The sequence below is a fragment of the Oryzias latipes genome, chromosome 1, assembly GCF_002234675.1.
Source record: "Oryzias latipes chromosome 1, ASM223467v1".
Classification (NCBI taxonomy): domain Eukaryota; kingdom Metazoa; phylum Chordata; class Actinopteri; order Beloniformes; family Adrianichthyidae; genus Oryzias; species Oryzias latipes.
The window spans coordinates 8834315-8858633 of NC_019859.2; the positions used below are offsets into that span (position 1 = coordinate 8834315).

Consider the following 24319-nt stretch of genomic DNA (forward strand, 5'->3'; position numbering starts at 1 on the left):
TCCAAATGAAGCAGTCCAAGCTTTGTGTTTTGGTAATTTTGTTAGCAAAATTATACAGTTTATAACCAATTCCTAGGTTTGAATAGTGAAGTAAAAAACTGACTCGTGGTGGAACGTCCTCCCAGCCAGCAGGTGGCGCCTAATACCTGCAGCTTCAGCGTCAGAGCCGACGAGAAGCGGCGTGTCTCTGTGCGCGCGCGTGTGTGGTGCTGATGCTGTGGAGATGGAGTCCACGGAGAAGAAGCTGCGCGATTCCATGACAGTGCGGATAGCTTCACTCAGGTAAGACGGTCCTATGGCAAGAAATGTTTGTGTCCTTGGAAAAAAAAAAAAAAGAAACTAGCAGAGACGGAAATAAAAGCCAGGACGAAGAGGACCCCGCGCGTGCGCGATTCTTTGCCCTTTAATTAAAAAAAATTATCATCCCAGTTTGGTTCGTTTGGACTTATCCGGCCGGAACTCGTTTGCATTAGGTACAAGTGATAAGGCGAAACAGAAGGCCTTGATGAAGTCAGGAATGATGCGTTCAGGAGCCTCTCACGGGCATGAGACCTGAACGCATCACTGTGAACGCCTCACCCAGCTGTTGGGTGAGCCTCTTTTCTAAAATGAAACATTGTTGTGTTTAAACGAGCCTAGCATTATGAATGAGCTTAATTGATCTACTTGGGAAGTATTTCGGGGGTGAAATGGCTTTAAAATGATGATCTACGGACACAAACGTGACGCTCAGTTTTGCCTTGCAGCTAAAAATAGATGATCCATTATCAAAGCATGCATTTGTTGCTGACATATGATGGACGAGAAATGCTCCAATCACACAAAAGAAGAAAAAATAACGCTTTTACGGTGGCTGGATATGTTTTGGAGATTCACATTTTACGGTATTATGATTTACTGAAAGATGATAGCTTACTGATGAACACGTCACAAATCAATATTTCTAGATCAATAAATGAAGAAAAAAAAATCAAAGTGAAGAAGATGATGTCGGACTTGGGTCGTGTTAGGTTGGGGTTTGTGGAATTTACATGAATGTGTGTGTATTCAATTCAATTTTATTTATATGTCCAAATTCACAACAACAACCGTCTCAATGGGCTTTCTTACAGGTAATTGGAAGGTAATCATGCTATCAAAAGGATTATAAATGCATTGAATTCAATAGGATAATACCAAAACTTTAACTAAACAGACTAAACTAAACTGGCATCCTTGCCCTTAGACCCTCCTTCGCGGTAAGGAAAAACTCTTAGAAAATCTGGAAAAAATGAAGAAGCCTCATGTGGGTGTCCACATGAAAGAGGGATCCTGTACCAGAACTCTTAGAGAGAATTAGCTTATCTAACTACTACTTATCTAACTGTTACAAGTACATATTTAAAGTCCAGCAAATGAGCTTCATCCAGATGAAGTTGGGGGACGGCTGGGGGCGCGAGACAAGCCGGAGACAGGATCCACAGCCAGGTGTAGGAGCAGTAGAAGAGGCAAGCCAGAGACGAGGTACACGGTCAGGTACAGGAGCACGATGAGCAAACTGGAATCTGGAAGCACTCCCACTCCCCTCCTGGGGAAAATAGGGACAGTACATGAATCGCACTGCACCTAACAGAGGCATGGAGAACCAAATGATGAATAAATGAGAGGAGGGAAGGAGAGTAGAAGTACAGTAAACCCTTGTTTTTCGCGGGGGTTACGTTCCAAGAAGAACCCGTGATAGGCAAAATCCGTGAAGTAGAAACCTTTTTTTTTTACTTTTTTTTTTACAATTATTATACAATTTAAAAATTCTATTATATTGAAAAGAAAGAACAAACCATTTTACCAGCTCAAGCATTTGTAAAGAACTTTTCCAAACAAATAACTTCTGTACTGTACTGTCAAATAATAGTTTTAATCATCGATGTGAACAGAAGGCTTCAAATTGTGGAGATTAGCCCCGCCCACCACGACCCGAGTAATTGGATTAAACGGGAGAAAATTTAAAATGATTCTGAAAAAATACAAAGTAGAGTCGGACAAATAGTCACTGCTCTTCAGACTGAGCCGCTGCATCCTGACTCCGCTCTGCAGTGTTTTCTTCTTTTGAAGCCCGCGGTGCAGCTGTGTTTGTTCCGGAGAAGAACACAGTGATAGGCAGTTGTTGTCGCTATTTTTTCCACGGGTTTTAAAGAAACTCGAAATTGCAAGAGAATTTGCACGTACATAATGTAAATTTGGCAAGTTGATTTTCATCCATGTACATATTAAACTGCAACGTTATTGACGCACAGGTAGAGAAGAAGCGGAGGGACTTTTTAGCCAATCAGAATGCAGAACACGATGCACGATGCAAATCCGTGAAGTAGCGAAACCGTGAAAAGTAAACCGCGTTATAGCGAGGGATCACTGTAGACGAGAATAGAGGACAGAACCCCAGTGCACCATAGTTTCCCCAGCTTCAAACTTCTAGCAGCCTAGTGACAACTTTATTGTTAAGTTTAATTTAAAAAAAACTAAACAGTAAGGTAAATATTCTCTGAAAACTAGCTAGTCTGATAATAAGCCTGTCCAAAGAGGAATGTTTTAAGTCTAACTTTGAATGTAGAAACTGTGTCGGCATCTCTTACACGAGCTGGGAGCTTATTCCATAAAACAGGGGCTTGATGACCAAAGGCTCTACCTCAAACTGTACTTTTACAAATTCTAGGAACCACAAGCAGTTCTGAGTGTAGTTGCCTCTCCGATTATCAAATATCAGGGTTTCTGGACATATAGATGTTTAAGCCAGAGTTTAAAATGAAATGTTAACTGGTTCTTTATTATTGTAAGACATTTCATTCCTCTTGTGGTTTATCTTCGCAGCAAAACCTGTTGTTTGTTGTTCTCTGTTTTTACTGCAGCCTCTTATGTTGTTTCTGGGTGAAAGCGGAGCAGACTTTTGTAGAAGGGACCCAAAAGAGACATTTAGTAGCCTGAAAGCATGTTCTCCTTATGTATGTGTGGATTTTCTCTGAGTACTCTGGCTTCCTTCCGCAGTCCAAAAATACGCTTCATCGGTTAATTGGTAACTCGAAAGTGTCCTCATGAGAGCATGTATGAGTAACTGTGTGCCCTGCTACAGACTGGCGACCTGTCCAGGGTGCACCCCGCCTTTGCCCGACAGTAGCCCATACAGGCTGTGGTGACCCCATGACCCCAAAATGAATCTAGGGGGTTAGGATGAATAGATGAATAGGTAATCGAAGCAACTTAAGCTCAAGATTACCCTCCTGACTCTGGTGCATCTGCTCCATAAATATAGTACTATTAAATGTTTATTTTATTATGATGAACTAAGTCCACATTATCTTTTTGTTTTGGGTTTTGTTTTGACCAGTAACATTTGGTTATTAAGAAAGAAATTATTTTTACCCAATAGGGTAATAATTGTTATGTTATTATGTACTTTTTTTATTAATGTGAAAGAAGGCATGAACATTTTTAGACCCAAGAGCCTATTTTTTTTGTTTTAACAATTTTTATGCTTTTACATTTTTTAAAATGTTTTTAGAACTACCTATAACATATTTTTTCATGTTATTATTCTTGCTCTTTTTTTTTTTTTTTTTTTTTTTTTTTTTTTAGAAAAAATATCAATTGTAAATGTGAGCTTAAAACATTTTATGGATTGATCATTTAAATAACAAATGTTAAACTTTGATGAACGGACGGTAGAGGCTTTATTTTGAAAGAGCTGGCCGGATGTTGTGCCTGTGCGCAGTGACGGTAGTCTGACGCAGGTGGAGGCAGAGCTGCAGTGCGGACAAACGGGCTGGAGCCGGACATCCTCACGCCCACAGACCGCCCGTGACAGCCAACCCGGGTCAGCTTCCGCCGGGTCTGTGTTTCTACCTTCGGAGCGGGTTCGGTTGTCTAATCCGGTCCGGTCGGAAAGGGCGAAGGGGGGCTCCTCATATCCTCCTGCCCTTCTGCAGAACTTGCCAACCGGGCCGCGGCAGCGGAGGATTATAATGAGCGCCGCTGGACTCTGAACGGAACCGTTTCCCTCCGGTCTTTCAGCGGGTCTGCTCAGCTTGGGGCGGCTGGTTCTGACCCGCCGTGGATCAATCAATGACAGCCTGAAATAAATGGTGGTGTGATCTCAGTGGGAGTCTGAGGCCCCCACCTCACAGAGAAACGGTGGGTTTTCTGGACCAGAACGTTTTGTGCCGAAGTAAAATCCCAGATGAAGATTCCCAAAAGGCGGAAAAGGAGCGGACGGTGCGCCAGGTAGGCCTGAATCCGGACCATTAGGGATTTGGACCGTGCAGTCCATTCAGTGGGTGTGTTCCGCAGCTCCGCGTGAACGGAGCCGGACTTAGTGAGGTTTGTCAGAACCGTTTAGTTAGAAAACGGCTGGGTTAAGTTTCAGACGGGGCTGTGGAACTGCGGTGGTCTTTAATTGATGGCGAGGGTCAGCGCAGGCCAGATTTATTGATCCTAGTCGGGAGGTGATGCCGCGCATGCGCACAGCAGACCCATGACTGTGCACTGCAGAGGAGGCAAGCGATAGGAGTGATGCAGGGGTGGAGGGGGGCTGAGGCTCCATTCATGTTAATACTAATATAAATGTTGTATGTATCTGTGTGCTCTGCTAAACTTTTATATTTCCTGTCTTACCTGGACCTACAAAATAAAATGTTATTAAACTTGGGCTTCAAAAAGATACATATTGAGCAGAAAAGTACATAGACAAAAAAATCTGTATTAAAAATCTCTTTATTTTACAAAAAATGTTGAAAGTAATTCTTTATCTATTAGTTAATTTAGTTTCTTTTTAAATAATTTGTTTTAGTGTTTTAAAGAAAACTATTCATTTTTGAAAACTTGCAACTTTCATTGCTTAATTTGAAGAAGAAAAAAACCTTCAATGTTCTTTTTTTAAATTATTTTTAATAATGGCAAAAAACTGATACATGACCACTTTTTGTGCACTACACGAATGCCAAGAGTAATGTTTTAACAGTACATGTTTGTATTTTAAGTATATTAAGGTGTTGCAGAAACTGGATCTAAAAGAAAGCGGTAAAGCTTTACGTTACTTTTCACCCCCAAATGAGGTCTTACTCTAGTTGTATTGATCTCTAGGTATTGGAGAAATGTCAACATGGAAAATTCACCAACAACATGGTTATACTGGAGGTCTGTGATTGTGTCTCAAATATGTTTTATCCCTGTTCTTTAGGATAAAGTAGAACAAAAATATAATAAAAAATCCAACAAGGGTTACAATATTTATGTATTCCTAAAGAAAACCAATAGATTACATGAATCAATTCCACCAAGTGCTTTGTTTTAATGTTTTCTATAATATATTCTATTGATATGGGGTGATACTTTGTGTCTCGGGTGGGTAATTCTTGGTACTACTGGATTTCTGATCTTTGTTTTCTCGAAGATGAGAAATCTTGTGATAAGTTTGACCTGAATGAGAATCTCCACAGACACACAACTACTGGTGTTGTGTGAAAACTGATTGTGATTGTAAAACTGTGCTTTTGTAGTTCTGTTTTCCATCTGATGTCAGATTCACTATAAAATGACGTTTAAACAAATACTGATGTTTGTCACACTCTTTATAGATTTCAAAGCTTAACAAAAGTCCAACAGAAATAGTATCAATATTTCCTTATAGTGTTCCTTTGTTTTTATGTATTTGGCCCTTTTTTAAAATTGCAATAGGCAGAAAACCTGTTTTTTTTTGTCTCAACAAAGTACAAAAACTTCTTATTTTCTATCAATTTTATCTCAGTCTTTTGGATTAAGCTCTCAGAATGCTCATCAAAAGTAGTTTTCAGCCTATTTTTAGTTAGTGGAGAATATTCTACATCACTCTCCCTGAACCTGAACACACTATAATAAAAACAATCTTAGGACCTGATAAAATATTTTTCAATAAATACTTTTAACCCATTGAAATATATCAGTTTATCCCACACGTTTTTTCTAATCAACAGGAACTCCTATTAGCTAAGTTAAAAGTCCATTCTAGGCTTAATGCCTTAATTATTTTAAGGATGTGAGTGAAGCTGGCATAATGGATTAGCAGCTATGTTTCTTTTATATATATAGAGACAAAAAAGGGTATTTATGCCCATAGGCGACACCTGAAAGTATTGCATGGTTGCTACGGACTTATCCGATGATGGATGCCATTTTAAAACTAATACAAATAAAAACACAATTGACGTTCATATTAGTGTAAAATCCTGATATTTTCATGGGTGTTGCTGATCATGCATACTTTGGTGAATCTGGCATCACATGGAAAGAATGAACACATCTTTGACTTTGTTGGATGGTTATATAACTTACATAGGTGAAAACACGATCCTGTTCCATCAAGCTCCTTCCACCAGGGGACATCAGGACTCCTCCTCCTTCTCCTCTTCCTCCTCTGCTTATTAACTGTGCCCTCTGTTTTGGCTTGTAGGCTAACACAGGAACAGGAAGGGTTTTGTCCCGCTCAGGATTTGTTGTAAGCCGTCAGGTTTTCCAGGAGCTCAGAACTATGGTGAGCTCAGACCGACTTCATCAGATCCAAACTGGAATGATGCTAAAACCCAAGCTACTGGCAGATCACCCCTCCCCCTCCCACTCAGGTTTGACAGGCTTTTAGATGATGAAGAAGAACAGAGGAAGACCATGCTAAGGTTTGACGGTAGAGAAAGTGTCTGCCAGGATGTCTCGCTTTGATCTGCTGTTCAGACCCGGTCACGGTCCAGAACTGTGTGCTGCTGGACCACAGAGCTGCTTCCCCATTTTACACTTCAGTATAAAAGGCTGATGACAGAGGCAGTAACACTATGCACTGTCACAAAATGCAGGATTGTACATATGGTTCCTGTGATCAAAAATGGCAACCCAAGCGAGACAGTGGTATTATATTGAAAAACAAACAAACAAATGCTTAAAAAAAACTGTGACAAAATATCTTTTCATTTCTTAAAAAAATGATAATAAACTAAACTTTACAGCAATTCCGTTTTTTTTTTTACTTTAAAACTAGTTCTCACTAAAGTACAAATGTACGCCTTTAATTTGTTATAAAATGGCCATTGATGACATATCAACGGCATCACGTCTGAAGCTACGTTCACACTGCCCTTGACTAGATGCGTTTAAGTGACTACTTCCAATTAAAAGTCTACATAAACACGCGTAAATGCATGTTTCGGGCTTCCGATGTCAGAACTTTCATGTTCCCACGTAGCTACGCAAGTTACTACGACCATTTTTGGACTCTGTACAAAACGTGTGGCCATTGAACCGCATTTAACCTTCAACGCGTGTTGAAGGTTAAAAATGTTGAACTTTGACCAATTAGGGAGTCGGATTTGTTGGCGATGAATGGATGGCGTCTCTTTTAATTCTTGGAAATTCCAACTGTTTGAAAATTGACCATGGAGGAAAAATGAATAATCGCAGTTTCTGTCCTTACGGAACTATACACCAAGTCTTTTATACATCGGAATAAAACTGTAAAGAAAAAACCTGGAGCCAGATTGGTGAGATTTACACCGCTTCGACATTTCACACCATCTGTTGGTGCCGAACATGTTAACGGGTAGAAAAAGAAGAAGAAGAAGCCTCCTCTCCCAAAGAACCCGCGTTTAGTGCCTTTTAGGAACCCCTGTCACATGTCCAGTGTGAACGTAGCACTGAATGTGTGGAAGATAAGATAAAGACCATTAAAATGTATTGATTTAATTATTGAAATCAATAATTATTTTAATATGCTGTTTGGGCTTTTGCTAACAAATAAATTAAATAAATACAAATGCCCTTTTTTTCCATTCCAGTTTTTATAAGCAACAAAACAGCTGATGTAATACTCAAGTGATCAAAAATATATTGCACTCAAGCTTTTTTTATGCCTTGTTTTCTAGTTTAAAAACAGAAGACAGATGATTAAAATTTAAAATACAAAACTGTAAAAAATAAAAAAGTTATATTTTTGAGTCAAAGCCAGAAACTAAAGCTGGAATCTCACAAGGGAAATAATTTCCGAGTTGATGGGACACAAAACCACAGACAAAAATGCAAATTTGTAATTATTTTAATTTAATTTAGATTAAAACTCAGGTTATTTAACATCAATGCAGGAAAAAAACTTAGTTACATTTTTTGCAAAACCTTTTCTTTGTATTTACTTGTTTAATATAAGCAACATTTGCAACTGTCTTATATCTTGTCTGAAATTTGGTCTTCTTATCACAACTTAGTTTCTTAAGCTTCACAGAGTTCTCATCTTCCAGAAAGAAAAACTAAAAAGAAATAAACCATAAAATAACAAAAAATCCCAACAATAACAAATAAACATACAATACATAAAAGAGTAACCAAAACAGGTGATAATAAACTGACCTTAAAACCACAACAAGTTTAAATGTTTTACTTAAGACAAATACTTTCAAAAAGAAACAAAAAAGGAACATTAAGTTGCAAATGGAAAGGTAAAAAAGATTTTGAAAAGCAACATAATCAGACTTTAGCTTTATTTATGTTTATGAATCAGAAAATAGGATAACTAATACTTTAGAGTAATTTAAGACAGATTAGTATTCTGCCTGCATAGAGTTGCATAATCTCTCATAACCTCATATATTACAGTTGAATGAACTTGTTTTCTGATTGGTGGTTGGCCTCTGTGTGTGCTGTTGTATAAGCCTGCTGTGGTGCATTCTGGGAAGTGTGTAGTCTGGCCTCTGCAGTGACCGGAGTCTCAGCAGCGCGTGGAGGTCTGCAGCAGGTTTCACTACATCTCCAGTGTTACAGTGCTGCTGGTCGCTCCTGGTAGCAAAGATGGTGCTGCTTTCTTTTCCCTGAGCTGTATCACTGACGATGCAGAGAAGCCCCTCCCTTCCCGCGCAGTCCGCCCGCTCCCCTGCGGGAGCCGGTCAGACCGGAACTTGAGCGGACACCCTGCATTGTTATCTGCAGTCCGCCTGAGCTCTGCATGCACGGATGACAGTCCATGGCACTGCATGCAGAACAGCATGGGTTCGGGGGACTGACATGCATCAGTTTGAATTTAAGATTCCCCCATAATTCCACTGGAGGTTATAATCCATTCATAATGTTCTGGAGGAGTAAAACTTGATCTGAAATACCTCTGAAGCAATGAACAAGGACAGATGAATGCTTAGATTGATGGTTAAAGATGATGGTTACACTTTTGAAAAGATTAATAATTATATCCATAATTACTTACCAGAAGTTCAAGAAACTCTCCTTACTTTCCAGCATATTTTTAGAAGCTGCTGTTGCTTCAGGAGTACCAAAATGTATCCGGTAATGTATCCGTCCAAGTTTACATCACTTTCCTACAGGTTTAGGAACTTTACACCAAGCCTGTCCTCCACAGAAAAAAACCCTGTTTCCTTTTAACTTTCTCTGAAGTCTCAGAAATCCCTTCATGCTATTTAACTCTTGAAACACCCACTCCAATGAAAATTGTGTATTTTTTATTTTTAATATGTTCTTGGGGAATTTTTCTTATGATAGTGGACATTAGGCCTTAATCAGCATTTCTGAATATTTCTGTGTTCAAATTGTTGTAAATCAGGAGCAGACGAAAAAAAAAATTTTTTTTGGAAAAAGCTTGCTGTTGTGACATAAAAATGACAATCGGCGGGCCACAAGCTCCTTGCTCCGCCCCATTCTGACGCATCCCCTTGTACAAAACGTCTTTGTTTTCCTCATCTAAGCTGGTGTTTGGCTCAAAACCGGATAGCTCTAATTTTGCACCTGAAATGTTAGGTTTGGGTAGTGAGGGGGCTATAAGCTAGCGGGAGAGCATGTTAACGGAGAACTCTCAGTTATAGGTGACAGGAAGGGGGGGTGGAGTTTACTCTGCACCATCGTTTCTGCCCACGACTCAGAGGCAAATTTCTGATGATCTCCTGCCGCTCAGCAGAATCTGTTTTAGAAAACGACACAGCTTTTTTAATTTGAGCTAAAAACGGCATAGTCATAATTAAAGGACTACTGGAACGCTTTAGAAAAGTTAAACAGATGATAGGAATGGGGTTTTAGGACAGAAAGACCTTCATACGTTTAACTATAAACTATTTAAAGGTTACAGCCGGATTTGACCTCAAATTGATCAAAACTGCACTTCTACACCTTTTAAGCTAAAGGAAAAAGTAATAATTTACATTTCTTTTACTAAACAGGAAATCATGTATTCATCATAAATTATTCCACATAACTGAGAGAAAAAGAGCACTCCGCTTGATTTAGGAAGCTGTACCTGAAAGCCTTGGTTCTGTGTCATGATGATCCGTCTGTCAGGTGACTGACAGTTTTTTCCCCACATACAGATCTGCCGCTGTGCTTGAGACGGTTCTCCTGTTGCTCGATGCATCGTCGGCCCAACAGATGACCTCAACTTTGACTGCAATACTTGGAAGCACTACCAAGGCCGATGGCCGCAACATTGAGCTTCATTCACAAATGTTTTCATTATATTAATTCCTTAAATCAGCCGCTAAGTGCTAAGAGATCCACCTGTGAATGTGAAGAACTAGCTTATGGTTAAGAGCACTATATATACATGAGAACCGACCGAGTGACCCCTCCGCCCCGCATTCCAAACAAAAAGTACCCGCTGGTTTCAAGAAACCAAAATCCCATAGATTTCTACAGAGGAATAAACAGCTATTACTCAGTCATTCTAGTTCTTTATCATCCTATTTATTTTCTTCTTAGAAAGTTATTTAATATAGAAACTGGGCAATCAATTGCCTCTATAAAAGTAGGTGGTCTCACTCCCAACGTTCGAAACACTTGATTGACAGATTCTCTCGAGCCCCATTTTAAGTGGTGGGGGTGTGGACTTCCAACAAGCTCACTCCTGATTAGCGAGAGTGGTTCCCATAGAAACGATCACGCAGACTAATTCTGACTATCGTTGCTTACTGAAGTTGTCTGGCTCCAACATTGCGGCAATTCGCTGGAGCCAGAAATAAGCCATTATTTATGGGTGATTTACACACTTATTAACAGAAACTTAAAAAAATGACTTATTTACCCAGCAAATAACCATTAACATTATACTCAATTGTTTATTTTTGGCAATTAAAATGTATTTTAAAATGTCTTCATAAATAATCAGGATCTAAATGTTGTCATCTTATAAAATATAGTATTAAAATAGTAAAAACTATAAGAATAAGTCATCTCTTTGGTTCTCAGAAAACACATTTAAGCAAAATAAATACTATGGAATTCCTATAATATTTGTGAAGTAATTAAAATATTGGTGAATGAGGTTCAATGACTTTGAAATGTCCTGTCCCTGCAAAATGAGCCCATATCATCACCTCTCCACCTCCGTGCTACAAAACATGTAATGTAGTAAAGGTTTCCTGAAATTCCGCCAAGAAGGAGTCCTGTGGTTGGACTTTGTGATTGCAAATTAGAAACGTTCTATTAAAGCTCAAACCTGCAGTCTGCGTAGTCGGACATGCGGCTTCATGATTCCTTTTGGGCAGTTTGAAGCATCAGACCTACGGCTGCAGTCAGGATGAGAGACGAGTGTTCAGCTGCTTCCACTGCAGATATGATATTTGCTTCACTTTGTGCAAATACCATCACATCCCCTCCCCCACCACAACGCCAACTGCAACCCCCCCCCCCTTCCAGCCTGTAGCCTTATCAAGCTGAAGAATGGCTTCTAATAGCTTTCTGTCATGTTTTTCTAATGCCTGTTGTTGAAGCGGATTGCTGCGACCGTCCCGGTTCAGACCTGCGTTTGGACTCTTCCGGCACCGAGACGACCCACTGCTCCGTTCTGACTTTCTGTTCTTCCCCTTTCCGCCTCCCTCCACCCGCCCCCGTTCTCCACAGATAAATGGCTCTTTTAAGCTGGGAGCTGCTCGTGTTCTGTCTGGCTGGCAGATGCAGTGCCTAGTCCCCGGCCTCCAGGACAACGGCAACATGAACGGGACGTCCGAGCAGGCCGACATCCTGCCGCCAAACTGCATGGTCAAAGACCGATGGAAAGTGGTGAGTCAAGGCACCCAAAAAAACAAACAACCCCCCCCCCTCCCCCAAAAAGATCCAGCATTTAACACAAATGTAAACATGTCTTCAAATAAAACGGAAAATCTTCACACGGTATGAGAGAAGATTTAATTCTCAGTATGAAAGAAGATTAACCCTCAAAGCTCTTAGGCTGAGTCATCTCTGAAGATGTGACGAGGGGTTGAAGCGCTGCAGGAGCCATCTCTGCAGCGCTTCGTTTGGTAGAGAGAAGTTACATAATAAAACTCCTGTCTCAGCAAATCAGGCTGCAGCGTTTGGTCTGCAGGCTGTTTACACGTCACCAATCATCTCTTCTCTCTCTGCCGAGCTCCATCCCGTCATAAATCGAGGAGAAAAGGCAGAGAGAAGGAAAAGAGATCTGTTTTTTTGGCTAATGGTGTGGAGTTTTAAAGCTTGAGTGACTAAAAAAAAAGAGTGAAGATGTTGATGAATAAATGGTCGCCTCATGGAAATCCGAAAAACCATTCTTGCTCTACTCCCTGTTTGTAACATTTTCTTAATAATCCTAATTTTTTTTTATGATATTTTTTATGTAGTGCAAAATATTCAAGCTCTAAACTGGCTAATCAGATACCTCAATAGAAGTGTGTGGTGTCCAACGTTCAAGAAGTTTGATTGACAGATTTTGTGTGGCTCGCTTTCAAGTGGTAGGGGTGTGGTCTTCTAACAGGCTCACTCCTGATAAGTGGGAGTTGTTGCCAAAGAAACCACAATTACTGACGTCATCTGCCTCCAACATGGCGACATCCGTATGGCTAAAAAATGGCGACTGAATTATCTTCCAGAAGTAAGCCATTTGCTAAGGGGGACATCAAACTCACTCAGTCCAATTCTTCTGTCCAGGACTTCATATTCGCAGTTCTGTTCCATCTTTTGTGTGACGATCTTCCCACCGTGATTCTGTCTGTGTCTCAGCTAAAGAAGATTGGCGGCGGGGGGTTCGGTGAGATCTATGAGGCCTTGGACCTTCTGACGCGGGAGAACGTGGCGCTGAAGGTGGAGTCGGCCCAGCAGCCCAAGCAGGTGCTGAAGATGGAAGTGGCGGTGTTGAAGAAGCTTCAGGGTGAGACGCTGTTGCATGAACATGAAGACCCTGTGGTTTCTTTTTTAGGAAACAAGCTGTTTTTCTTTGTTTGGTTGGCTCAAGTTGGTGCAAATATTTGTTTTTCCATCACAAAAAAGGTCATATTAGGATGTTTTAAGTAGGTTGAGGCTTAAAAAAAACAACTGATCCGAACATTAATGATTTCAAAATTGAATCACAAAATCATAGATCGACTTTTTAATGGAACCTAAACTCATTTCATAAAAATGGAAACATGATCAAACCTAAACCTGATATGTGAACGCAAAAAGATGAGGGGATGGATGAGCTGAAAATAAGTGGACTGAAGTGATAGATGTCATTATTTAACCGAAAGATAGCTCTGCTGGTTATAAAAAGTCACGATGCAGGGGAGCAGAAATGGACTGGAAGAAAATAGACTAAAAACTGAGAATTATAACCAAGAACAAAACCAGGAACATCAGAGAAAAGAAACACATTTCCAGAGACAAAAACCCAAAAACAAACCCACAGAACTGACGCATTTCTGTTTAGTTGAAAGTGAAGTGCATCAGTGGGAACTCTTTGAGCGTGCTGAGTCATTTTCAGCTGCATCAGCGGAGCGAGATGATCTGAAAAGGCAGAATCTACGCCTCCAAACAGCTTTTGTTCAAAAACGAACCGATGCAGATCTAATCTCTGTTTTACAGGCTTTCATGCAGAAAGGCCGTCACATGAAAAGTGAAGATGTTGTGTAACAGTTTTGTGTAACAGTTTTATGCCACAGCTGAGCGGATGTGTCGCACAGACGCGTTGGTGAGGGCGGCGCCTGATTGACCATCTAGCTTTCCAGCTGCTGATGCCGGATCACCGTCCGACACTCTTCCTCTTCCTCATACTCAAAGGCTTTCAGCAAATATCACGCCTCGGTGTCTGAATTATTCAAAATGGAAAGAGGGAATGTTTTTTTAAGGGAGTGCACTGTTTTTGCTACGCTTCATTATTGATGTTTTTCAGATTTAAAATGATTAATTGAATGAAAACCAGATGAAAGCAATCATAAAAAAGAAAAAAAGGAGTTGTTTTGAGGATTAATCATCACAGCGTTTTATGTTAAAAACCATCTTTTACTCTTCTTTCTGTTTTGCAGGTAAAAACCATGTCTGTAAGTTTATTGGCTGCGGGAGGAACGACAAATTCAACTACGTGGTCATGCAGCTTCAGGTGAGGTAGACTGCAGGTGGGAGAGGATTTCAGAATAATAAGTAGGATTATTACTTAAGGCCGTGTCACACAGCCCCTTCCTACATTTTGCGCATTTTCCATGTATGAAATTTGTGAAACACGTAATTCAGTGTTTCTTGCTTCTTGCGTTCGTCGATGTGCGCCGGGTTTTGCCCCACGGGTCTTTACGTGAATCTGGTTTTGAGCTGTTCAAAATTTTTGGTTGGTTGAGAATTAGGCCTATGCAGTTTACATGTTTTTTACGTATTTCATACACAATTATTATGTAAATCTTACACAGTTGTGCGTGATTTTTTCGAGATGCATACACACATTTGTTGTATAACTTCTATATCGAGTATACGGAGCACATATCACGTTCAAATTACATATAATTACATAGAAACATCTGGCGCAGCACCCCATGACTCTCCTTCTTGGTCAAATAGTCCTTACACAGCCTGGAGGTGTGTTTGGGGTCATTGTCCTGTTGAAAAATAAATGATGCTCCAACTAAACGTAAACCGGATGGAATAGCATGCCGCTGCAAAATGCTGTGGTAGCCATGCTGGTTCAGTATGCCTTTAAATCTTTAACAGTGTCACTAGCAAAGCCCCCCTACACCATCACACCTCCTCCTCCATGCTTCACGGTGGGAACCAGTCATGTAGAGTCCATCCGTTCACCTTTTCTGCGTCGCACAAAGACACAGTGGTTGGAACCAAAAATCTCAAATTTGTCCTCATCAGACCAAAGCACAGATTTGTCCATTCCTTGTGTTCTTTAGCCCAAACAAGTCTCTTCTGCTTGTTGCCTTTCTTTAGCAGTGGTTTCCTAGCAGATATTCTACCATGAAGGCCTGATTCACACAGCCTCCCTTTAACAGTTGTTGTAGAGATGTGTTTGCTGCTAGAACTCTGTGTCATGGAAATAAAGAAAACTCTTGGAAAGAGAAGGTGTGTCCAAACTTTTGGTCTGTACTGTAAATCAACACTTTACTTTGAAGAGTTATTTATTTCCTGTGACAGTAGTGCATTTGGTTAGTTTAATTTTCCTACTTAAAATCTAACTTTATTCTGCAATTATAGAGTGATAATTAGATCACCTGAAGTAAGATTCTTACCATACTTTATACTTATAAAGATAGCAAATCGTGAGATTCATACTCAAATTTTCAGGAACTGACTGGAAGTGTCCGTCTATGCGGACACTCGTAACAACCTCAGTAAAAAGCTCGACTTCAATTAAATCAGAAACTTCTTCGGTGGACAAACTTTTATCCAGCTGTTGATGTGTGAGTGGAAGCACATAGACGCTCCTCCCACACATTCAGTCCTGCTCAGCCATACAGTGGAGATGCAGAGTGGTGCAGTCGTGGGAAACCTGCCAGATTGTTACAAAACCGGCTCATCAGCCTCCTGTGTGGTTTACTGAGCTGCATTTCAATAGAGTTCTTGTCTGGGAAGCAGAAGCTTGTTAAGAGTTCATGTTTCAGATGCTTGGCAGAAGGATTCAGGCGTCCTACACATGGAGACGTTTTGTGATGTTGGTCTTTCACCCTTTTCTCTGCTCCATTGGGGGAGCAATAATCTGCTTTCCTCTGTCCTTTATGTGATGCTTAGTTTTTCTGGTCTGATGAAAATAGTGTTTTGGATGTTTTTAATATGTTCTTGTGGCATTTTCCTCATGATTGAGGACATGTACGAAGACAATTAAGCTCAAAATTGCATTTCTGTCCTCTCCTGTTTTCAAATAGTTGAATATCGGGAGGTGAATGAACTAGTTGAATATCGGGAGGTGAATGAACTACTGCTGTTCTGCAGAAACTATGTCCTAGAAAGCAACCCAGGTTTTTGGATTTTGGCTAAAAACTGCATAATCCTAATTAAAAGACCACTGGGAACTTTCTGAAAATAAATCATAAGCTGATGAGAGTGAGACTTTAAAGACTCATGAAAAACTTGAGTCCCTAAGGTTTTCATAATGGCTGTTCTGTTGGGGGAGCTGAAAAAAAACAAACCTCTGTCTCTCAAGGCTCTGCTTCTGGGACCTCAGAAAATGATTGCCCAACTTTTTATTTATTTCATTAAATCATGGAGGACATAAGGAACAGAGGAGCTTTGTAGGACAGGTGTGGTATGGTCAGACTAGACTTTATGGATCCTGAAAGAAATGATTTGGCTGCAGCAGCTGTACAATTAACCGAAAACACTAGAAAACATTGAAAAGAAAAATATCAAAGTAAATCGATGAAGGTTCTTCATCAAAGTGACATTTTGATCTGAAGCCGCTTGGATTAGAGGGGAAACATTTCAGAGAAAGTAGACTTCAAGTCCATAATTCAACTTCAAAAAAACAAAATAAATACATAATTAAACTAAGAAGAAAAGAAAAATAACGCTGGAGAACCGAGGGAATTAAATCTGGTCGCTTTTATTTATTGGCTGCTGTTGACTGCTCCAATCCAAAATGAACAAAATAAAATCTCAAATGAACTTTAAAAGCCCAGAAAAAATACTCTTGGGTTCTCCAGGGTTAACATCAACACCAAACACTTATAATCTCACAGAAAATATTCTGTTGATTTAACAAACTGAGTCTTTTGTCACATTTGTGTCTTCTCAGGGTCGGAACCTGGCCGATCTGCGGAGAAGTCAGCCCAGAGGAACCTTCACTATGAGCACCACCCTGCGACTCGGCAAGCAGATCCTGGAGTCCATTGAAGCCATCCACTCAGTGGGGTTCCTGCATCGAGACATAAAACCGGTACGGTCAACAAGAACTGGTACTAGTTTTTAGGACCAGGATCAAATTTTCAGAGCTGGATGTGTTTTCTTGTGATCAACCAAACAAAGCTAATTCCTGAGAAATTGAAATGATGTTGAGAGGATTTTAATAGGATTTGAATAGGTTTGCATTAAAAAAAAAGGAGCGACTAAGCAAATGTTGAAGGTTCAATGAGGATTATTGCAGAGGATCAGGAAGGTCAGAGTGGGAAATAAAAAGCCTGTAGACCAGGGGTCGGGAACCTTTTTGGCCAAGAGAGCCATAAACGCCACATATTTTTAATTGTAATTTTGAAAGAGCCATACAATAATGTAGCGTCCCTTTCCCACACTGAGGCACGGAGACTTAACCTCTTTTAAGGTTCTTTATTCTGGTTACTGTAGACCACAACAAACGCCGTAAAATTAATTCAGCAACTCCTAAATCTCTCCTGTCGACACGAGACGAGAGCGCTTCTCCCAACTTTATATTCCCCTGCTCCTGCTCCAGCCCTCCCATTTCCCTTATTCGGCCCATAGCTGAACCCCATTGGTCCAAACTACCTAACAACAGGCTGAGCGACAGAACTGAGGGCCAATCAGATCGCTGCTTGATGCGTTCAATGAACTCCAGAACTTTTAACGCGGCCCAACAGCCATCCAACTCAGTCCGCGACAATATGTTTAAAACTAAATATACAAATGAATGTGTGCATTTGATGTAATTTCAACATTTTTAAAGTACAATAAGTCTGTGGATCCTTTTTAATAACATTGTTATGCTGTTGCTAATAAATGATGAGTATTTCTCGTGGTAGTTTTGCTGATGCTTTAGTCTGGTTGATACGTGGTGAGTTTCTGCTTCATGCAGGGGTTGAGACTTTAACGTGATCTTAGGTCTGAATGTTCTGTAGATGTGACAAAGACGGCTCACATGCAGACGGGGAGACAAACACACACTCACACACTGCAGTGAGTGACGGCAGCGGGTTTTACGTTTTTACAATCCCTGCGCGATTCACCTGCTGCCTGTCCCCACAACACCTCAGCCCCACCCCCCTGCTTTCTCCCTCACACATCCCGTCCCCGCAACTGCGCGCTCTTTCTCAGAGACGGGAGCGCGCACTTTTAGGCACGGCAATTCACAGGTTTCCAGTTGGTACAAACTCTGTGAAATTATAGATAATAGTAAACTGATAGCGCTGGCGCAGATTTTTCTCTCCAAGCACCGCTACTATTGCGCGCCTCTGGCATCGCATCGCGCCCGAGAAGGACTGGACTAATGATAAAAAAAAAGTATAATTAAAGATTTGTCTGCGAGCCGCATGTGACCATCAAAAGAGCCATATATGGCTCGCGAGCCATAGGTTCCCGACCCCTGCTGTAGACTGTCTGCTGCTCCTCCTCCTCTGCTGACTGCAGATTCACCACCAAACTACTTTCTTTCAAGCAGCTGCTGTTTGCTTTTCATTCTATGCAGTGAACTGATGACAGCTGAGGGAATTTGATGTGTTTGATGGAAAGAAAGGAGGAAAATCTGCATTGTTGGACATTAAAAAACATCCATGAAATTTAGTTGTAAATTGTATTTTAGGCTTAAAATTAGAAGCTAGAATTGAAATTTGTGTTGATGAGTTTCCATCAGGATGTATGTGAAGCTGCTGTTGAAGATGCAGGAACATTTGAGTTTGTTCTAAAGAGGCTCAGAAAGTCCGTCTACGTTTGAAAAGTTTCTGTGTTTTGGTTCCTCCAGTCAAACTTTGCGATGGGCCGGCTTCCCTCCACCTACAGGAAGTGCTACATGCTGGACTTTGGTCTGGCGCGACAGTACACCAACACCAACGGAGAAGTCCGACCGGTAAGAAATGCAGACCCTGAACGTTTCCACGCCAACACTTTTTTTTGAAGCTCCAGTTCACTGCGGGAATGTAAAATATAAATAAAGGTTTTTGTAAATCTTACTATTTTCACTATACTATTTTTATATTTAGCAAATATATATATATATTTTATATATATATATATATATTTTCTCATTTGTTCACACAAATGTATGTAATTTATCATGTCTCTTCAAATAAACATACGTTGAGTGATTGGAAAATACATTTTAATACCCCCAACATAAAGGGTCAAGAATCTTCTTTTAAAATACAAGATTACGACTTTACAACTTTCTCCTTATAATTTCACAACTTTTGTCTTGTAAAACTATGACTTATTTCCTCATCATTTTACAACTTTATTCTTGTAAATGTATTTATTTTTTCATTTCTAATACTCCGTTGTATATTTTTGTTACTTTTGTGAAAATTATGTCTAAATTTAGATTTAGACTTAATTTAGACTAAAACTTACCCAATGATCAGTTTGTGAGACAGTTTAATTATGCAGCAAGTACTTTCAATGTTTTTTTTCTGCTCTGCTTTGGTTTATTTTATGCAGTGAAAAAAAATCCAAACTATCCGCCGGTGAGTCGGGTGTGTTTTGCTGCACTGCAGCACAGTCTGTCATTGCTCTTCTGCAATGGTCCCTTTGTTAGCTGCCTCTTGTCCTTTTAGTTGTTAGATATTTGATCATATAATATAATCCAAACGTTTGAGCAGCAAGTTTTGCTCCAATTAGTCCATTTCTTTTAAATTTAAATGGAGCTACTTTTAGATCCGGAAGGATGTGAGCTTCATTTTACTTTCTTTTTCTTTTTTTTTTTTTTTTTTTTTTACACCCCTGTCCATTTCCTCATCTTTCCCCCCATCCCCCCATCCCCCCGTCTTCCTGCAGCAATGCTTTTGCTGCAGCAGTGATATGAATATTTGATGCTCCAACATGTGCCACGGGGCGAGAGACCTAACTCTTTTAGTCTCCCTCTCTCCCCTCCTTTCGCTCAATCAACCATGTATTGTCTGCGCAGCTGAGTCAGCTTCACTCCAGTGATCTGAGAGGTCCGCTCCTTCCTCTCATCCTTCTGTCCTTCCTCCTCCATCTCTCCTCCTGACAGCCTCTTCCCTCTGCTGACTTTTGCAGAAATGAAGGAGCTCTGATCATCTTTATGATCCCAGCGATTCGCTGTAACACAATCCTGCTGCACATTTTTGTTTTAGTTATACTGATCGTTGGAGCACGCACCGTTACATGCACTTTGTGTACGGTGGCCCTGAAGTGCAGATCACATTAACAAATCACTCAATGCAAAATCATATTAAAGACCACAACGACAATTTAAAAAAAGAGCAAAAGAAAAGAATACAAATACAAAATTTCATTTTAGAAACCAAAATTTAACTCCCAAAAAAATGAAACGAAATTAAAATGTGAACATTTTTGAAAACAAAAGTTATTTCCAAAAATCAAAATGAAATGTTAAAAACAAAAAAGAAATTATAAAAGGTAGGTACTGTGGGACATCGCTGATCGGATGATGTTTTACCCGGAAGAGTTGATTAAGCAATCATCCGACTTCTGCGGTTGCTGTGGCCAGAAGCTTAAGGTTCCCCCTCAGATCATCTTTTGGCTTATTCTAAATGCGTCCCCATTAGTCTTATAATTAGGTTTATGCTGTTTTTAGCCTAAATCAAAAAAACCTGTGCTGTTTTCTAGGACATAGTTTCTGCAGAATGGCAGTAGTTCTTTAGAAATTCCCCCCCTGAGTTCTGGGTGGCCTGTTGGCGTGGGAGCAACCCTGCCCCCTCTTCCCATCACCCAGATCTAAGAGCCCTCTGTTTATATTCTCTCCCACTAGCTTACAGCTCCCACATCCCCAATCTTAATAAACATAGCTAGTGCAGCAAAAATGGTGAGCAATATTGGAGCTATTCAGGCGTCCAGTTTTGAGTCAGATACCAGCTCAGACGAGGAAAACCACAACATAAATGGATCTATTTGTCTGTAAGTGGATGCATCAGAATGGAGCAGAGCAGGGAGCTTGCCGTATTAATTACTCCACAGTTACAAGCCTTCTTTCAAACTGCAAGTTTTTCTTTGCACCTGATTCGCAACAAATTCAATAAAAAAATACTCAATGCTATTTTACGCAAATGCTATTCTTTAGCTCAATTGTCTTTAAATACGTCCTAAAATAGACGCCACAAGAATATATTAAAAACATAATTTTCAGGAGTGGAGTCATTTTTTAACATTTTATTTTGTTTAATGAAATGTTTGCTATCTATTTCGTTTCATTTTTTTTTTGGAATTGTGTCTTTTTATTCTTCTGGAATTAAGTTTTTAGGTTTTGATTACTGGAATTTTGTTTTTATTTCTAACATAAAATAGAATGTTTTTTTTATTTTTTTTTTTGCTTTTTCAATTGTTGTGATCTTTAATATTTTTTTATGTTTAGTGATTTTTTTTGAAGTGATTTGCTCTTCAGGACCACCACACTCATGTCATAAAGAGCCACCAATTCTGAAATAGCAGTAAGTTAAAGGTTCATATAGGAGTTTACTTACATTGATGTCCAAAATTAACAAAAATTAGTTTGTTGAAAAGTCTGAACCCAGTTTTTGTAATCACTATAGATGGTAATAAATATTAAAAGGCCAGGTTCACCAACCGTTTGCTCAAAGCTCAGCCGTTATTAATCACCTGTCATCATTTATTTTTTCATTTACCTTCATGATTTGACATTTCTGTTGTGCCTTTATGTTCAGTGTATTTTGGTCTGCCTTTGTTTTTGTTCTTTGGTTTTATTTTTGCTTTTCCCACAGTTCCTTTGGACTTTTGATTTTGACGTGCATGCCTCCCGCTTCTCCGTCACCTCCATGCAACCCCAGGAATGTGAGTCTTTAGGGAATCTGAAGACAAAACTTGTCAGACTGTTGTGCACTCAATTCCAATGAAAACTTGAAAAAAAGAAAAAGAAAAATCAAAAATTATCTTATTTACAATAGAAATATTTACTTAATCGTTAGGATGTTTATGGCAGCAAACACCATAATAAAAACTAAAAGACACACCTGGATACATGAAAAAGAAATTCTGTTTCTAACCAGGGACGGGTACCGTAACTCTGTGCCACGTTGGTATCGGTACTGACGGATACGGCATTACCGGTACCGTACAAAAATGCAGATTCAGGTTCTTCATTTTGGCGCTTAGTTTCAGACATGTCAATCATTTGTGGAGAGTTTTGCTGTACAATTCTGGCAAATCCTATTACCTTTCCAGCAATTGTGGGCTGGCTCATATTAGAATGGGTGTAGGTGGGCGGGGCTTCAGTCAAAACGCAGACAGTGAAGCAAGCAAAACTTTGGCTGTACTTTACTGCCAAAGATTTTAATTCGATGGATATTTGTGATGAAGAACAACCGTCGTCGTGGCGATGAATGGTGAAATGTTTACTTCAGTGATGTAGCGCTGCAGTGCAGACTGTCAGAAAGAATGACATAAAGCATCTTGGGCACATACAAATGCTCTCCTTCACACAGTTACGCTGCTTTGTCACTTAAATGTTTTTGGGGAAAAAGTTGTCGAGTTTTTTCATTTTTTTAAGAACTGGTTTGACCAATGTTTCTCCACCAAAATGGTTTCAAAAGTACCCGTTCTGCACTGGATAAAATCCAAATAGTATCCATCCCTATTCTTAACACAGACATGACCTGACTCCTGGTGTTTCACTGTCACTCAGGTGTGAATAGAGACTGTAGACATGATGTGATTGGCATCCACTGCTTTCCAGTTTTGGATATATGTAACATCTTTAATTGCTAATACATTTATTTCAACCGCTCAGTCATGAAGTACATTTGGTTAAATTTAGGTTTGTCTTATGGAAAATTGCATTTTATCTTTGCCTCTAATGTTACCATAGCAACAAACCACACAGTAGTGCCTTAATGCTTCGTGTAGTTAGCTGCTGCATGTCGACATCCAACCAGCACAATGTGTCTTTGGGGTTTTTGTTATGTTTATGATCTAACACAAATTTGAAAATAATAACAATAATTGCTAAATCATTATACCATCAATAGGATGAGAGGTGAAATGTCTCAAGTAAAAAGACTGTTGCCCGATGTCATGTCTCAACTTTGAGACACACTTTGTGTTGGACATGCTTTGATTTCAATATCACAAAGAGTCATTTGTGACTCATATTTTTTTGGTTTAGCTGCTTTATTTGAATCAGCTTTAAACTTTCGTTACTGTATTTTTGTTTTCTATTTAACCTTGAAACTGTGGGCTTTTGACAGACAGGTGACCTTGAAGTGCCCAGCTCTGCTGCGGTTTCTCACTGTCATGTTTAATTCGTTCGTCTACTTACCCTATTTTTAAAGAAAAATCCAAGACGCTAATCTATAAAAATATGAAAAGGTGGCAAAAATGACGAATGTAAAAGAAGGCGAGTGAATATTTGTGCGATCTCCTGAATTGAAATTCCCCACTGACACATGCTGGCTGGAGTTGAAATGGAAGAACATCTTTAAAGATTTGGGTTTGAAAATGAATGAATGTAAATCAAGCATAAGATAGTCATGAACTGATTGTAAAATACATATGCATAGATCCACACACACTTGTAAAAAATTCACTTTTTTAATCATGAATAGACACATTAACTCCTATGCATGCGGAACATGACACAATGAGAATATTACATATTAGGTAATTCATTGCTTAAAAGGGAGTGGGAGGAAGTGAATTCACATAATCCCACCCCTATCAGAGTAATATAAGTGATGCCGCTCTATCAAACTGCGTTTGAGTTCTTGATGTTTGTTCATGTGAGCTCTGACTCTGCCTCCTTCTGTTCAGCCAAGGACGGTGGCAGGTTTCAGAGGGACGGTCCGCTACGCTTCAGTAAACGCTCACAAAAACAAGGTCAGTGTTTGTTGATTTGAAAAACGATCTTATTTAAATGACGATGTAAAAATAAAGTGAATTCAGTGATGGGTGTGCACAAAACCACTTATCTCATTCAAAACCAACCTAACTGTTTTGCTTCCATGAATACTCTCATTAGTGCTGATGTTTTTAGGTCGCTGGTTACTCATGAAACATTATTTGCATTTGATTTGAATAAATGATATTTAGATTCATAATTGTTTCTACCTGTTATTCTATTTATGCCCCTGCAGGAAATGGGTCGCCATGACGACCTCTGGTCTCTGTTTTACATGTTGGTGGAGTTCGCTGTGGGACAGCTGCCATGGCGAAAGATCAAAGACAAGGTCAGACGGTTGCATCAGTCGCACTGCGACTTTTCCCGTGTGCATCG

General features: G+C 39.7%; 1 protein-coding gene across 3 annotated transcripts in view; it reads left to right on the forward strand.

Moving 5' to 3' along the window:
* Positions 1–145: 145 nt before the first annotated feature.
* Positions 146–24319, forward strand: part of ttbk1 (tau tubulin kinase 1) — a 48692-nt gene continuing 24518 nt past the window's right edge. Inside the window, exons 1-8 of one of the 3 annotated variants that reach the window (XM_023955252.1) lie at positions 146–282; positions 11875–12033; positions 12988–13135; positions 14268–14341; positions 16967–17107; positions 18860–18964; positions 23857–23922; positions 24180–24272. In XM_023955252.1, coding sequence (XP_023811020.1) covers positions 11926–12033; positions 12988–13135; positions 14268–14341; positions 16967–17107; positions 18860–18964; positions 23857–23922; positions 24180–24272 — 735 coding nt within the window. In that variant the 5' untranslated portion in view covers positions 146–282; positions 11875–11925. Of the gene's footprint in view, positions 283–3677; positions 4252–11874; positions 12034–12987; positions 13136–14267; positions 14342–16966; positions 17108–18859; positions 18965–23856; positions 23923–24179; positions 24273–24319 lie in introns of those variants that run through there. The other 2 variants (XM_023955254.1, XM_023955250.1) reach the window with 2 other exon arrangements.